The 15,946-nt window shown below is 37.3% G+C and overlaps 1 protein-coding gene across 2 annotated transcripts in view; it reads right to left on the reverse strand.

The window, feature by feature from the left end:
- atrn (attractin) overlaps positions 1-15,946 on the reverse strand; it is a 295,073-nt gene that overhangs the window by 171,374 nt on the left and 107,753 nt on the right. For both annotated transcript variants that reach the window (XM_039751934.1, XM_039751935.1), the window contains exons 5-6: positions 8,760-8,962; positions 845-1,013 (exon numbers count right to left, since the gene is read on the reverse strand). In XM_039751934.1, the coding sequence (XP_039607868.1) occupies positions 845-1,013; positions 8,760-8,962 (372 nt within the window). The remainder of the gene's footprint in view (positions 1-844; positions 1,014-8,759; positions 8,963-15,946) is intronic.

Genomic DNA, 15,946 nt, shown 5'->3' on the forward strand with positions numbered 1-15,946 from the left:
CGTGAGCGGACTGTCAGATCAGCAATGGCAACCAGCAGATATTAGCGTTGAATACACTATTAACTAGATAATATGGCCAACTTTAGGATTGAACAAAAAGAAGACAGAAATGTGAGCCAAACACACTGTCAGATGCTCACTTTTATATTTTTAAGAATGGGGCATGCTTTAGACAAATTTCATCAGCTCTCTTAATTGGTGCTCTTTCACCACAAGGTGTATGCGTTCCCTACTTGCTGGTACCTACTATTAAAAAAGTCCTCAAATGGATAGCTTAATTTAACCAATTAACCATTTTATTACATGGTACAGTAGTGAATGACCAATAAAGCATATTGCTTAAGAAGTATTTCAGCTTAAAGTTTTGTATCTCTGTTGAAGATGCATAACTAAAGAAAAGAGCATTATTTTTCATAGCAAAGAGGTATATTTGTGTAGGCCCTAGGAGCTTGTTGTATAGAGAAAAGAAAGCATGCCTTTGCATCCGAGTTTTAAAAAGAACACTACTACACTATTCTGGATTATAGTAACTTCAGAAAATCTGCCACAGGATTCAGGGCATTTTACTGAAAAGAAAAAAAAAAATCAAACAATTCAAGAACATATCCAAAATCAAACAAAGATGTGCTTTATAAATATCAAACTAGTTTAAAATAAATAGTTTGGTAACTGCATAAGGCTTTAAACATTTAATTACATTGAGAAAAATAATTAATTATATTGTTTTCACATGATTTGTCTGCATGAAATCCATTAAAAGTAAACATTAATCAATTATTAAAAATGGTTAAATGAAATTAGAAACCACTCCTCTACAAAAGCAGAGCTTAAGAATTATACTCACGCTTTAACCATCTTGTAGTCTGAATAATTGAACACATAACCACCAATCACCCACATGATGTTGTTGTTCACCACTGCTTTATGTGAGGCTCGTGCTAGGCTCTGAACAGGATATTCCTCTCTGGTCCAGAATGACTGGTTAGCGGGCAAGGGAATGGAACAATCGGGACCTTTCAAAACAACATACATCACATTCATTGACATCACTTTTAAAAACACAAAGTACTGCCAATTAATTAAACTTAAAAAATGTATATCAATTCATTTCAGCTTAAACACAAAAAAAGACGACACACAAAGTTATGACAAATTGCATAGAACTCATTTCATAAAAGCACTTATAGTGTAGATACTAAATAAGAACACAGCGATATCAACAAAACAACAGAAGAAAATTTAGACTATAAAGCTTATTGGTCAAATGTTTCATTTCATTGTGTTAAATGAGGCTGTCCTTCAATGCAAATCCCTGTCAAAGGCAACCACTTCCTGTTTTGAGATAATAACTACAAGCATTTATGTGGTCAGTTTGTTTATATGTTGAAGTGTAGAGGATAAAAAAGTGTAATAAATTCTTCCAAAGCTAAGATGTTTAGAGCCTCCTGCAGTTATATTCAGAGGGTCTGAATTAGTTCAATTCTCATAGCCTCCAACAAAAACCACTATTAAAATATTATTCACTGTAACAATATTAAGTACTTAATTTAAAGGTAAATCAATCTATGGAGATAATCTGTTGGTATCACAGGATTACCAGGCAGCTATGGTAGGTATAGAAAGAAAAAAGCTGAAAATGATCACTGCAACTCCAATATAAGATAGCTAATAACTTTACTTCACTAAGGTGAGGTGGAAAAAAATTGAAACAAATTTGTCAACCACTTAGTTTTAATAAACTTTTTTGTTACCCTAGTATATAAGAAAAAAAAATATTTTTGAGGCTGTTTACCAAAGCTGCAGACAATCTACATAAATAAGCATATTGTTTCTCAGGTTTGAGAGTTTGCAGACACAAAAAGGAAGGTAATATGCAAAAAAAAAAAAGGGTTCTCTGCATCAACTGTACTGATGCTGATTCCTGTGCATTTTCTTCTGACAAGGTCAGTCTGTCTTATAAAAGAGGAGACAACATTTTACTTCCTTGTAATTGTGTCACATATTGACTGGTGATGCATTTTAGAATGCATTATTGTTAGCTTTGTAAAATACCTTATAAAAGTTTGCTCTGTGATGGAAGCTATATAAAAGAGTGACTGATTAGGACTGGTTGTGTTACAGAACAATGGTGTATCCTACTGTGGATATCAGTGTGAGTTTTTGTAGTAAATCTGCCTATTTTCTGGCTTTGATCAAATATATTCCAGCAACTAGGGAAATTCCTGGGAATCTGTTCCGTGTTTGTCTTTGTTCCAAAACACTGCCTCACCCATCTAGGTTTCTGAGGAAGTCAGCACCTGGGAAATGGGGAAAAAGGAGATATCTACATTGACCAGTGGTAAGCCCATTGATAGTACAGCATTCAGAATTGTGACACCAGTTTGGCAGACACAAAGTAATGGGAGATATAAAACCCTCCTTCAAATCCTAGCCCAACCAAATCCAGCATTGTATATGAAAACAGCAAAAGTTTTAGCAATAGAAATATGCCTGAGTGATCTGGGGAGAGAGTGACAACACATACAACCCTGCAAAGGAATAAGTGAAAGTAAAAGATATGATTATCTGCCAATCCACCTAGGTTGGTAGCAGACTTAACCAACTTGTTACTTATATTGCGAACCAAATCACTTATAAAGATATACATATACCGTACATATTAAAAATACCAGCAGCCCTAGCAGTGACACCACTCTTAATATCAGCCCATGCTAATAGGGTTCCTCACACCATAACCCTTTGTCCCCTGTGTCAGAGCAAATTTTGCATCCATAGACAAACTCCTCCTTATAAGCTAAAAATAACATGTATAAGCTAAAAAGCAAGAGAATAAAAGTGTCTTTTTAGTAAAAGCTTAAAATTATGACGTGGACGCTGACCTTATTGTACTGTTTAAGACGGGCCACCACAAAAGCACGATTGCCTCTCAGTTTCAATGGTGCATGTGGGACATTAAGCAATAGCTGTTTTGAAGACCTCAGCTGCCTGGCTGATGAATATAAATTTAGAAGATCAAATAAGTAAGGTGAAGCTGACCCATGCAAGACTTTAAACATAACCACTAAAATTTTAAAAATCACCCAATAACTAATAGGAAGCCAATGAAGAGCGGCCAAAACTGAAACAATGTGAACCCTTTTTTTGCTGCTGGTCAAAACTCTTAACAGCTGCATTCTGTACCAGTTCCAAATGAGACAATGTCCTACAGGATACCCTAACATACAAGGTATTACAATAATCCAGACAAGACGTGACAAAACAATGGTGAGTTTTTTAGGTCATTAAATTACAAAAACAACTTGACTCTGTTAACACTGCACAAAAAAGTTTTTGGTTCTTGAACACTGTTGGGTGTTTCTTATAGATTTTTGGGTGCTGATCACGAATATCACATCAAAATGTACCCATCACGCACCGTTTCAGTTTTTTCTTATATTTGTATCCAAACATTTTCGCTCCCGTAAGTGACTTAACAGTTTATGCAGCCTGGGCATGTCCAGGCATGGAATCAGGCCAGGTTGGAAGCGGACATCCTGGGCAGGTCTGAACGAGCTTGACGCTGTCTCAGCATGCTATAAAGGTGGCTTTCATACACCGATCCTTCTCATTTGGTTTATATAGATAGTCAGTGTGTATGTATAATATCAGTAAAGTATAGCCACGATACATTCTGCTATATCTGTGGCAAATATACACTTGCCCCTCAGAGACGTTAGATGACTGTTCTTATGAGGAAAGCTTATCTGTATTTAGGCTGCAAAACTGGTGATCAAGACAAGGAATGGGCGCCTCACATTTGTAGTGTGACATGTGCTGTCAGTCTGAAGCCTGGGTCAGAGGCACTCGAAAGACAATGCCATTTCCTGTTCCGATGATATGGCAGGAACAGAAAGACCGTGTGACGAACTGCTACTTCTGTTTGACTAATGTGTCTGGTTTCTCTGCCAAAAACAAGAAGTCAATTGAATATCCTAATCTGCCTTCAGCAATGAGACCCTTGCCACATGACGACAGTCTTCCAATTCCAAAACCACCAGAGGATTGGACCTTAGATGAACCAGATGAAGAAACTGCAATGCAGGCTACTGACATTGACAATGACCCGGATTTTGAACCGTGCTCATCAGGCGATCCACATTTGATAACACAGTCCAAATTGAATGATTTGGTCAGAGACTTGGGTCTGTCAAAAGCAAAAGCTGAGCTGCTGGGTTAGAGACTGCAGGAATGTTGTTTGCTGTCAACAGGTATGGAAATTTCTGTGTTTTGAGGCCGACATCATGGTAACACCAAATTTTCTTCACAAGTCGACAGTCTCTGTTTCTGTTGTGACATTGAAGGATTGTTATCGGCCTTGGGTTGTGATCACAACCCGGAAGAGTGACGTCTCTTCATTGATTCGTCAATGTTAAGCCTGAAAGCTGTTCTGCTACACAATGGCAACGTTTATTTTTCAGTACCTGTTGGCAATGCAGCACACATGAAAGAAACTTATGAGAATATGGAACTGTTGCTGAAGCATGTCCAGTATAGCAGATACAAATGGAATATCTGTGGAGATCTTGAAGTCGTTGCTCTGTTACTAGGACTGCAGCTCGGCTATACAAAGTACCGTTGTCTCTTCTGTGAATGGGACAACCGTGCAGAAGAGTCGCACTATTATCGACAGAACTGGTCACTCCGTAAAAAGTTAGTTGTAGGATAGAAAAATGTGGCACATGAATCGCTTGTTGACCTGGCAAAGATATTTTACCTCCTCTTCAAATAAAACTGGGACTCATGAAGAATTTCGTGAAAGCACTGAACAAGGAAGACAAAGGTTTTCGTTTTTTTTTTTTTTTATTTCGCCTTATACAATTTCTTGTATTAGGAATTTGTTAGTTTTCGCATACCCCTTGGGGTCAGAGCACAGAGTCAGCCATTGTACAGCACCCCTGGAGCAATTGAAGGTTAAGGGCCTTGCTCAAGGGCCCAGTAGAGTAGGATCTCTTTTGGTAGTGATGGGGATTCGAACCTGGCAACCTTCAGGATATCAGTGCAGATCCTTAACCTCAGAGCCACCACTCCGCCCTTCAAGACAGATGTTCCCAAGAATAACTCACACCAAGATCAAAGAGGGCATTTTTGTTGGCCCCCAGATCAGACATGTTATGAGTGACAAGCAGTTTGAAGATCTGTTAGTTGGCTCAGAAAAAATTGCCTGGAAAGCCTTCAAAGACATTGACAATTTTCTGGGGAATTACAGAGCCCCAAACTACATTCAGCTGGTAGACAAACTTCTCAAAGCATACAAGACAACGAAGTGGAACATGTCATTCAAGATTCATTTCCTTCACTCACACTTGGACTTCTTCCCCACAAATCTCGGTGCTGTCAGTGATCAACACTGTGAAAGGTTTCACTAGGACATTGCTACGATGGAGAAAAATACCAGGACACTGGAATCCGTCAATGCTTGCTAACTACTGGTGGACACTGCAATTTGATGTACCAGACATTGAATACAAAGGAAAATCAGAAGCAAAACATTTTTAATTCTGTTGAATTTAATAGCTTATGTGAAACATAAACGTGACTAAATACATTATTGTCAGTAAACATATAAATGTCTGTGTCTCAGAGAAGTTCTACATGATGCAGTAAAACCAAAACTACAGTATATTTGTGCATACCCAGTAGGCACCTGTCATAATTAGCAAAAACTTTTCAGGAAGCAAGATTTTTCAAAAGAAATTGTTGTACAGTTTAATCACCCTAAGGTAGAAAAAGCTGCTTTTAACCACAGAATTGATCTGTTTGTCAAATTTAAAATCTGAATCCAAAATCAAACCATGACCATTAGCACATGGCTTTAAATACTGGACAAGTGGATCCAATGTGCTAGCTAGTGTGCTGACCAAATAGAATAAATGAGGTTTTTGACTTATTTAACAGCAGGAAGTTTAATGCCATTCAGTGTTTTATATTGTCTAACCAATTAAAAAGCTTTGCCACTGAACCATTTCACCTGGTTGCAATGGAAATATATCTTATATTATAATCTTGACTAGACATTAAGCCCGTTACAATAACTAGAACAGTAGTGCATAAACATTAGTAGGAACAGTCTATATTAAATGGCAAGGATCTTGACCTCATTCTGTTTCTTGTCTTAATTTTTTTTTTGTCAAAAATATTTTTTCAAGAAGCCTAAAGTAAAATAATAATAAAAAATAAAATAGAAACATACATGACAATACAGTAAGTATAATTAATATTGCCTTAGTGTAAAACTTTATAACAATCTAAGACACAATATCTGAAGAAGATATTTAGGTAAAATTTTAAATTTTTTTACCTCATGAAATCTTTCTGTACAATTTCATTATAGACAACATTTCTTGTAAATATTCTGTCTGAGTTTGACAACAGTTTGCCTTGTCCAGGAATCTCTACAACCTTGACAACAACATCTGGAAAACTTCTAACTCTTGATAATGCAACATAAAACTGACCATGGCTGAATACTGGTTCTGGCAAGTAAACGCCAACCTTTTCTAAGGTTTGCTCTTCTGAGTCTTTCTCTTTTAGCGTTTTTCTGACAGTCATTTTCTTTTTCTTCAATCGATCTATTTGCTCGTATTTTTCTTTGTCTTTCAGCGTTTCTTTTGTTGATGTTTACTTGTTGAGCTGACCGTTCTTCCAGGGGATGTTGCTTATATAGGATTTGATTGTCTGTGTCTTTTGTCCTACTTGACGGGTCCTTTTTTTGGGTGGCATGTTGTTAGTAGATACGTCATATAATTTTTTTTCCGACAGTAATACTGGCTTGTATGTGGCTGTAATATGCATCCTTTAATATGTCTTTAATTTTCTCTCGCAATAATACTGGTTTGTATTTCCATAAAATCCCTGTAAATTTTCTCTGACAGTAATACTGGCTTTGATGTCCCTAATATGACTTTAATTTTCTGTCACAACAATGGGCAATCAGCAGAGTGTCCCCAGCAACTGATGTAATGTGTGGCTTGCTGCTTATAATCGTGCCTGTGGCGTCTCCCCAGCAAGTACTGTGCAGTTCCCCAGCAAGTAGCACTCTCCCCAGCAATGGTGTCCTTTATATCTTATCAGGCGCGGCCATTCACTGTGTGCCCAGCTTCCAGTGTGTGTACTTTATTTGCTCATCGTGCGCGGCGGCGGCGGATAGGCCATTAACTGCGCGCCCAGCTACCAGTGTGTGTGCGTCCCGTGCCGAGCGCATGGGCAGGGCACGGTACAATGTGCGGCGCGGCACGCACATGCGGTCTTCACCAGAAGACACACACACGGACACTTGGATTCACACAGGGGTTTTATTAAAGAGGATATGGAGTGAATAATGAATCTTTAAGCTATGTTGAAAACATATCACATTTTGGGTCAAAATAACAAATTTTAAGTCTATACTAACCTAGATCACAATGTTGACTGCCAGCCATTTAACTCTGGACCAGTCACATTCTGTTAGTGCTGAGGTCAAATGATCCAGTGACACACACCACTTGAAAGTACAAACAGAGCTTTAAAAAGTAGTACTTCCGAGGATAAAGGATTTAAAAAAAAAAAAAAAATGCTGATCTCCACCAAGGGTCCATTACTAAATTTTATGGTAAATCTGCTTAAAAAGAATAGCCTTTGCTGGATGACAGTGAAGGAAAGCAGTAGGAACAGAAAGATAGATCCCATCAGGCAGAAAACTGTGTATGTATATATATATATATATATATATATATATATATATATATATATATATATAAAAAAAGCTGTAATCCCTAACTCATGAAGACTACAAAGCTACCTAAAACTAGATACAACAGCTGCTCTAATAACGGCACTGTAACCATGTAATCTGCTATATCAAATGAATATAAATATGCACATGGACAAATGGATTTTATCATATTAAAGTGGCACCTCAATGTAGGTCAGACTGTTGAATCTGGCTCTCCAGAAGTACTTCTCAACATCATTTAAAACTGTAATGTAAATGATATTAATTCAAAGACACACACATTAGGAGTGTAAATGCTTTGCAAATTATGTAATGTTCATGAGGAAGAATGTGGTTATTTAAACTTTATAGGTAAAACTGGAGATCTAATGAAAATCTGCAAAATGAGAAATGATGGTGATGAACTTAATTCCACTATGGACACTTTCAAGATTTTTTTTTCTTAATAAGCTAAGCCACTAACAAAGCAAACTCACTCTGAAAACACTGATGAAATGGCTACTTCCTCTGTATCAAAATGCTTCACAAAAATCCTAATCTCCATAAATGGCAGCTATTCAGGAATTCAAAATTAAGCTATCCATGCTAATATTATGTAAGAATGTGCTACGGCAGCATGAGTTCTAAATGATGATAATACCGGAGGAAAAGAATCCTTTTGGATTTTTGAACAAAACAGAAGCTGTACGGTTTTCTTACTTTTTTCTAATATGATTACACAACAATTCAAAAACAAAGGCATTTCTGAGGCAGTCATAATACAATGAATTTTGAGGTAACACAGAACTGCTTCACCCTGAGATAGAATGACGTTGTTTTCTGCCTTATGTAGTTTTATCGACTTCAGCCCCACTGATGCTGAATTGAATAGATTAAGCAGGTCTGCAAAGATTGTAGGATTTCTTGTTAAGTGCTCCATGAAATAGCAATAAACTGCTTAGTTCAGGATGAAACAAAAGCAAAAACTAGTAAAACATATTTGCATTATTCAAGATCTTCAGTCTCTTACCTTGCCATCCACTATTGCAAAGGCAGCGTTTGCTAATGTTGGCACATATGCCTCGGTCTGGGGTGCCACAGTCCTCAATGCAGTAAGGGATGTCACAGGCTTCTCCTTTCCAATTTTCTTTACATTGACAGAACACCTCTTTGGTCGTGTCATTCAGTAAACACAACCCTTGATCCGAACAGTTATTGGGACAAGAATTAATCCTGTAAGTGAATTGAAGAATTAAAACTTAGCATAATGCAGAAAAACATTGAAAAGAAAGTTATTTGTGACAACAAAATAAAAATAAAATAAAATTGAATCAAGTCAATTAGGAATTCAGCACTGCGGCAGCCAATGTACAGGTAGTTCTTGCTTTCAGAGCTCCTGATAAATGAGTTTATATCTTTGAGAATTTTTTGTGACAAAAGTAAAAGTCTAATTTATCATAATTTTTAAGAAAATTTGCACATAGTTCAACACATGTGGCACAAAAATACTAAATGAGTGGAAATGTCTTTAGGTCGAGTTAAAGGCTAAATTACATTGGTGAGAGAGGACAACTCAAACCGCTCCCTCACCCCGCAACCCTAACATGGTTGACCACATCCGCACTTGCTTCAGGTTCAAATTGCTGCATGCTATTTCATTATCAGAAGTGAACGTTAAAAGCTATTTTAACTGCCTTCCTTTGATGTTCGCTTGTCTTTTCTTTTTAATTTTTGACACCTTTTTTCAAGATGCCAAAAAGACACAAAGATACACTTAACAAGACTTCAAACAAGAAACAAAGAAGAGCCATAACTTTGGAGCAAAAGTATTAAATTATAAGGCAACACCAAGCCAGAAATGCTGTTAAAAACATTTGTGATAGATACTCTGAGTTCTTCAACCATCTGTGCAATTTTGAACGAGAAAGACAAATATTTGACTGGAGTTAAGAATGCATACTCCATGCAATCTATGTAGCTACAAACAAAAGAGGATAGCATAATTCCCCAAATGCAGAAGATTTTAACACCATGGGTTAGCGATTAGATGCAAAGGTTAAACATACTTGTTATCTATGCCACGATTTAAACAAAAGCATTGTCCGTTTTTGTGATGCTCAAGGTCAAAAAAAGCTCAAGCAGTGGATGGTTTGAGCACAATAAGAAGGGAGCAAGGTGGAGTAATATTACGTTACAAGGTGAAGCCGCCAGTATAAGTAACGAAGCAGCAAAATATTTTCCACAAAAATTAGAACAGATTATCAAAGAAGAAAATGACATGCCCTCTCAAATCTTCAATTTGAATGAGATGAGATTATTTTGGGAAAAAAAATGCTATCAAGCAGCTCTATTGTTGATGTCTGGATTTAAAGCAACAAAAGATCACCTAACTGTAATGCTTAGTGGCAACTCAAGTGTAGACTGCACACTTAAGCCACTGCTCGTTTATAGGTCAGAAAATCCATGAGCACTAAAGAAAACTTTTGGAAATCGTATTGAAATTCAATAAAAAGGCTTGGGTCACTGCCTCAGTTTTTGAAGAATGGTTTTCTCATCATTTCATTCCCAAGGTAAAACAATATTGGAAAAGCAAAATAATTCCCTTCCATGTCCTTTTAACTTTGGATAATGCACCCGGGCACCCACCTGCCTGGCAAAACTACCATCCAAATGTTACAATTAAGTACAACTTTACTCCTATGGACCAAGGTGTTCTTGCAATTTTTAAAGCACATTATTTGTGTGAAACGTTTGAAAATCTCTTTAAAACCTCGGATACAGAAGGAGGTCCTATTCTTAAAGAATTTAAGAAAAATTGTTAATGTTCATCATAATGAAACATTCTCGGAACAGAACTTTGGTGAAAATTATGAGCGGCATTGAGAGAAAACATCGTCCCAGCTTATTTGCTGATTTTGAGGGGTTTTGAAGAACCTGAGGATATCATATGGCATGAAACTGAAGAAACTGTCCACACTGCTGCAGACTTGAAGCTTCTACATGTAACAAAACAGATCTGCTTGAAGCACACAATGATCACCTTACTAATAAAGAGTTGCTCAAAACTCCCACTTCCAACTTTACGGTCAAAGGACTCGAAGAGGTTTTTGAACACAATGAAAAAGCCATTAAACTTTTTTTTTACATGTATGTTTAGTTTTGCTGAAATATTAATTCTGAGTTTCCTTTGTTTATTTGGAAAAAAGTTAGGATGAAATCTTTTTTGGCTGGAACCAAAGTCATCATTTGTATAACATTTCTGTGGGAAAAAACTTCCTACTTTACAAATTCCAAGTGAAAATTTGGAATGAATTACCTCATATAGTCGAGAATTACCTTTACACATCTCACACAGAGACAGGTCTACTATCAAAGCACAATACTCAGTAGAAAGAATAATGTCACCAATTCTGCCTCGCATCGCACTCAAAAATGATAAGCACTGAAGCCTTCTAAAATCTTTACTGAAAAAAAAAAAAAAATAACCAAGCATTAATGCCAAGACCCCCTAGAAAACAATACAGTTAGACGGCCTACTACCACCTGAGCCAGAGACAAAGCATCCAGGGTCGTCAAAGGAAGTAGTTCAAAAACATTTTCCAAGGAGCTTGGAAAAGGCTGTTTTGACATCACTAGCTAGGAGATCCTAGACACAGAACATTCTTAAGTTCTCTATAATGCTGCAGGATTCACCAAGCATCACTTGATTTTAATGCAAACTGTTAAACAACAAAATATGGTAATGGAAGGAAAAAAATAGATTGTTAGAAACAGCTCACAAGATTTGTGGCTGAAGGTTTAGATTCCACAGCCATCTAACATTGACCATATACCTTTGACAAGTGTCTTTCTAGTTTGTAATGACTACAGAGAGTGACAGAGAGAGTGACGCACAGAAAAAATAAATTTGTTTATAACGTACCCAAAATTCACCAGATGAAATTCAATTTAAAGCATTAATGCAACAGGATTTACTGGTGTACTTAATATTATCACATTACCAAAGGAAGCAATTAGACAGGATGAAGAGGGAAGCTTCGGAGGTTGAATGAGAAAAAAATTTGTGAAATCCAGACTCCTTACGTCCTCTTACAGAGTCTTTTATGCCAATTTAACCCCTTAACATGGTAAATGTGAGTGAGCGCTTTTAGCAATGGAGTAAAGTCCCATCAGAATTCAGTTCCTGGTTTGTTTGACATGTTGCTGTAAAGCACTTTGCTTCCCAAAAACTCTGTACTGGTCTAAACAGATTCATAAAATGGATGGATTGATTTTATTTTTTTTTTTTAATAGAAAAGCTAAAAGTTAATGTTTTTCTTTGCAGAAAGGTACAGAGAAATTTAGACAAAGATCACACAAATTACTTATAAAGGGGGAAAAGCATATTACACTGCTCAGTTGCTGCATTAAATATCTGGTTCAAAGGACCATATGTCAAGAGTTATATGAACAATCATTTGCTTAGTCCAATCAAAACACTTCATTTCTTTGTAAGGGCGAGACAAATTAAAATCAGACCACAAGAGTATACAAAGTAAAATGTGTTTTTATACACTTGGTGAGCTCAAAAACATACAAGTAAGATGCATTGGTGATTCTAAATTGTGTTTGGTGGGTGTGTGTATGAGTGTGCTGTGGTGGGCTGGCACCCTGACCGGGGTTTGTTCCTGCCTTGCGCTCTGTGCTGGCTGGGATTGGCACCAGCAAGACCCCCTGTGACCCTGTGCTATGATATAGCAGGTTGGAGACTGACTGACTAACTTTTTTCTATATTTTCCTAGAACTGGAAACTAGAAAGATGCCAAAAATATATTTAATTTTTTTTTAAAAGTAATTGCCGATGTCACACAATGCTAATGTGTGCTTAAAGTGCTTAACATGCAAACCTTTCACAGGTGCAAGAAAAAGCAAGGGAAAGCAAAGAGATTCTTCTGCATAAATCAAACATAATTTTTATATATTTCAAAAGTAGCAGTTGACAAGTCTGGATGCATGTAAATGATATTTGTGTGTTGGGTGGTAGCAGAACAAAATCATAAAATTTGCAAAAAAATTGACATTGTTTAATGTTACCTCAGTCCACTCACAACTAATTTCCAAAGCAAGCAGAGAATGCTAAAAGTCTCTTTCCTCTACACCAAACAAATACATTAGCGAAAAAACAGGTCTAAAACCGACATAATTAGGGCCAAGTGTCACCTTCTGAATATCTACTTCAGAAAACTAGCCAACTTGTGGGAATGTAAAAGCACGTCTAGTCATGAATTAATTCCCCAATTACAGCCACAGGTTAATCATAGAACTGGCAACTGTGTGACTTGGAATACCAATAGCTAGCACCTTCCCACGCTAAGTAACCTCAATTAACTAAAAGTAGAAAACTGTAGTACAACAAGCTGGGCTTTAAAATTTTATAATAAGGACCCTTTAAATAAAAAAATAAAATAAACCACCTCTTATGGTTTATTGAAATATTCATTTACATTATACTGGCTTAATAAATACTACATTCAGAGAAAGGTTAACTTATAATTCTTTTTTTAAATATTTTCAAAATTCTCCTGTAACTGCAGCAAAGATGCTTTGAAACTGGAAGGCGTGATCTATACCAGTTATTACACTTAAAGGATAAAATCATCACAGATGCAAATGTACTAGAGGCCAAATATCTCGTTTTGCCAGAATGCATTAATACACTATGGAAATGTGAGGCAATCCCAGCTAATATAAAAGACATATTATTTGGGTATAGCATTGGTCTCCACTTGCATAACCTGGGATACAACAATTTTAAAATGATGTTCATGTATGCCTGCACATACCGATCAAAAAAGTGTTACATGAGTTCTTATAAACTGTTACGATGTACAGAACCTTCCACTCCCAAGATGTTTTTGCCTCATCCCAAACTAAGATGCATCACTTTAAATGTAGCTGGTATCATAAAATGAAAAAATAGGAAACAGAAGATAAATATTTACAGACTTCATTAACTACAGACCAACCAGCTTTGCCACTGTGATGATGAATCAAAGTCTTTTTAGTTTTGTTTTCTGACCACTTCCCTTCCCCACCAAAGTTTTAAAATTTACCCATTTCAGTTGATTTTTTGGAGACTCTTATTAGATGCTGTTTTAAATTAGCTATTTTGTGTTTCTCCACCCAGTACCTATAGCATATGCCCTGCATGCAAATTTTCAGCCAGGGAAAAAGTAAAAAGTGTCCCAAGTACGCACAAATCAGGTCAGGTATTCTTAGGAGTAGAGCCCATCTGACTAAATAAAATCATATACAAACAGAGGCTCGACAAATACATATAAGGACAGAAGTGAGATGCAACTAACCAACTCTCAAATCCATGATGAAGTTTTAGCTGCTGTTCGGCAGATTAGGCCAATGAGGACAGACAGAAAGAATTCTATTTGCCCCTGAGGGAGATTTGGATTTTTTACAGAAGCTTAAGAACAAATAGGTAGATAAACAAGTAGACAGACAGACAGTCTGAACACACACAACAAGGACTATAAAGGAAAAAAATGTAAAAGAAAGGAAACTTCTGACTTGGCAGGCACAGTGAGGTGTTACACAGGTGTGTTGCTGTTGGTATAAAAGGAGACTCAGCAGCATTTCTTCACACACTTCTACTGAATAATCCGAATAATTCTTTGACTGAAAGTACTCAGTTAGTGTATCATAGAGAGGAAATACAGCATTTTTCATAAATGCAGAAGCAGAGAGCAGAGCAGCGGCGTCTCCCACAGGCACATAGCCCTTTGCAAGCACCCAAGCAAGTTCACCTGAGGTAAAGCCGGCAGCTGACCAGTAGAAATAACCGGCAGTGAGAAATTAAAGATTATCGCTCAGCGGGTGGTGGAAACTTAAAGACGACGGTCTCGTAGTGATTCAGCTGAACACGGAAAGCGCCGAAGCACCTATAAAAACGGCAAAGATGACTTCAACACTTAACGTAAGTTCTATCTGCTCTCTGCCCATCGAGGGCATGTTTATATGTTGTGTGTCCTGCAGTATGTACAGTTCAGGTTTTCCGGCCGACAGTGTAGATAGCTTCACCTGCCAAAAGTGTTTAGTTAATTTAGAGTTGGTCGGAAAATACGCGATTGGAGGACCGTTAGGAATCTGATAGCGATTAGGCAAACCGAAAATTGGATCGACTCGGTTTGTTTAGACAATTCGCTACTTGATTCGCTTCAGTCTCTCCAGGTCCCACTGTAGTCAGTGCGGCGAAATCAGCAGCACCAATTCAGCCACAGGGCAGTGGGTAACAGTAAGACGGGGTCTAAGAATCCAAAATTTAGTCCCCAGCACCCAGGTCACCAATTGGACCCAGAACAGATTCTCAGCTCTCTGCAGCGCCTGTGGAAACTGAGAATAATAAAGTGCTCATAATTGGCGATTCCATAGTGCGGAATGTTAGAATTCCAAACTATGTTAAACCAGCAGTTAATGTTAAGTGACTTGCAGGGGCCAAGATTTCTGGCATAGAGGCCGCATTGGACCGTGTCGCCGACGATGAAGTATCTACCTTATTGCTGCATGTCGGCACTAATGATATTTATTTACAGCAATCTGAGGTATTAAAGCGAACTTCATCTCTCTATGCACCAAAGCTAAAACAAAATGTCGGAATTTAATTGTATCTGGTCCCTTACCAAGATTATATAGAGGGGATGTGATTTATAGCAGATTGCATTCCTTTCACTGCTGGCTAGAAACCTGGTGTGCAAATAAAAGCATAGCATTTGTGAACAATTGGGATGATTTTTGGGAAAGGCCTGGATTTTTCAGAAGAGATGGTCTTCATCCTAACTGGAGGGATCTTATGTATTATCCCAAAATATGGCAGCAAAACTGCCTGGTTGACTGATTAGAGCACCATCCAGGCCGCAGTCATGTGATCTTAAATCACAGGCTGTTTTTATCCCACCTGTTATTTTCCTGAAGCTGTTACCCATAATCCCTGTTGTGGGGCATCCAGTAAATTTAGTCTTGATACAAACCTTAAATTAATTGATAACCAAAAAATAAGGTGTATAATTAGACCAAGGGATAAAACCAGACCTCCACCAGGGGCATCTGTAATAGAAATTTACTTCAAATTAAAACAAAAAATATATCAGCAGTTCAGAAAGAACCATGCAGTTTTAAATGCTGTTTATTGAACATTCGCTCTCTTGGCACTAAAGCTGTTTTGGTAAA

This window comes from Polypterus senegalus, chromosome 4, assembly GCF_016835505.1.
Source record: "Polypterus senegalus isolate Bchr_013 chromosome 4, ASM1683550v1, whole genome shotgun sequence".
NCBI lineage: Eukaryota > Metazoa > Chordata > Cladistia > Polypteriformes > Polypteridae > Polypterus > Polypterus senegalus.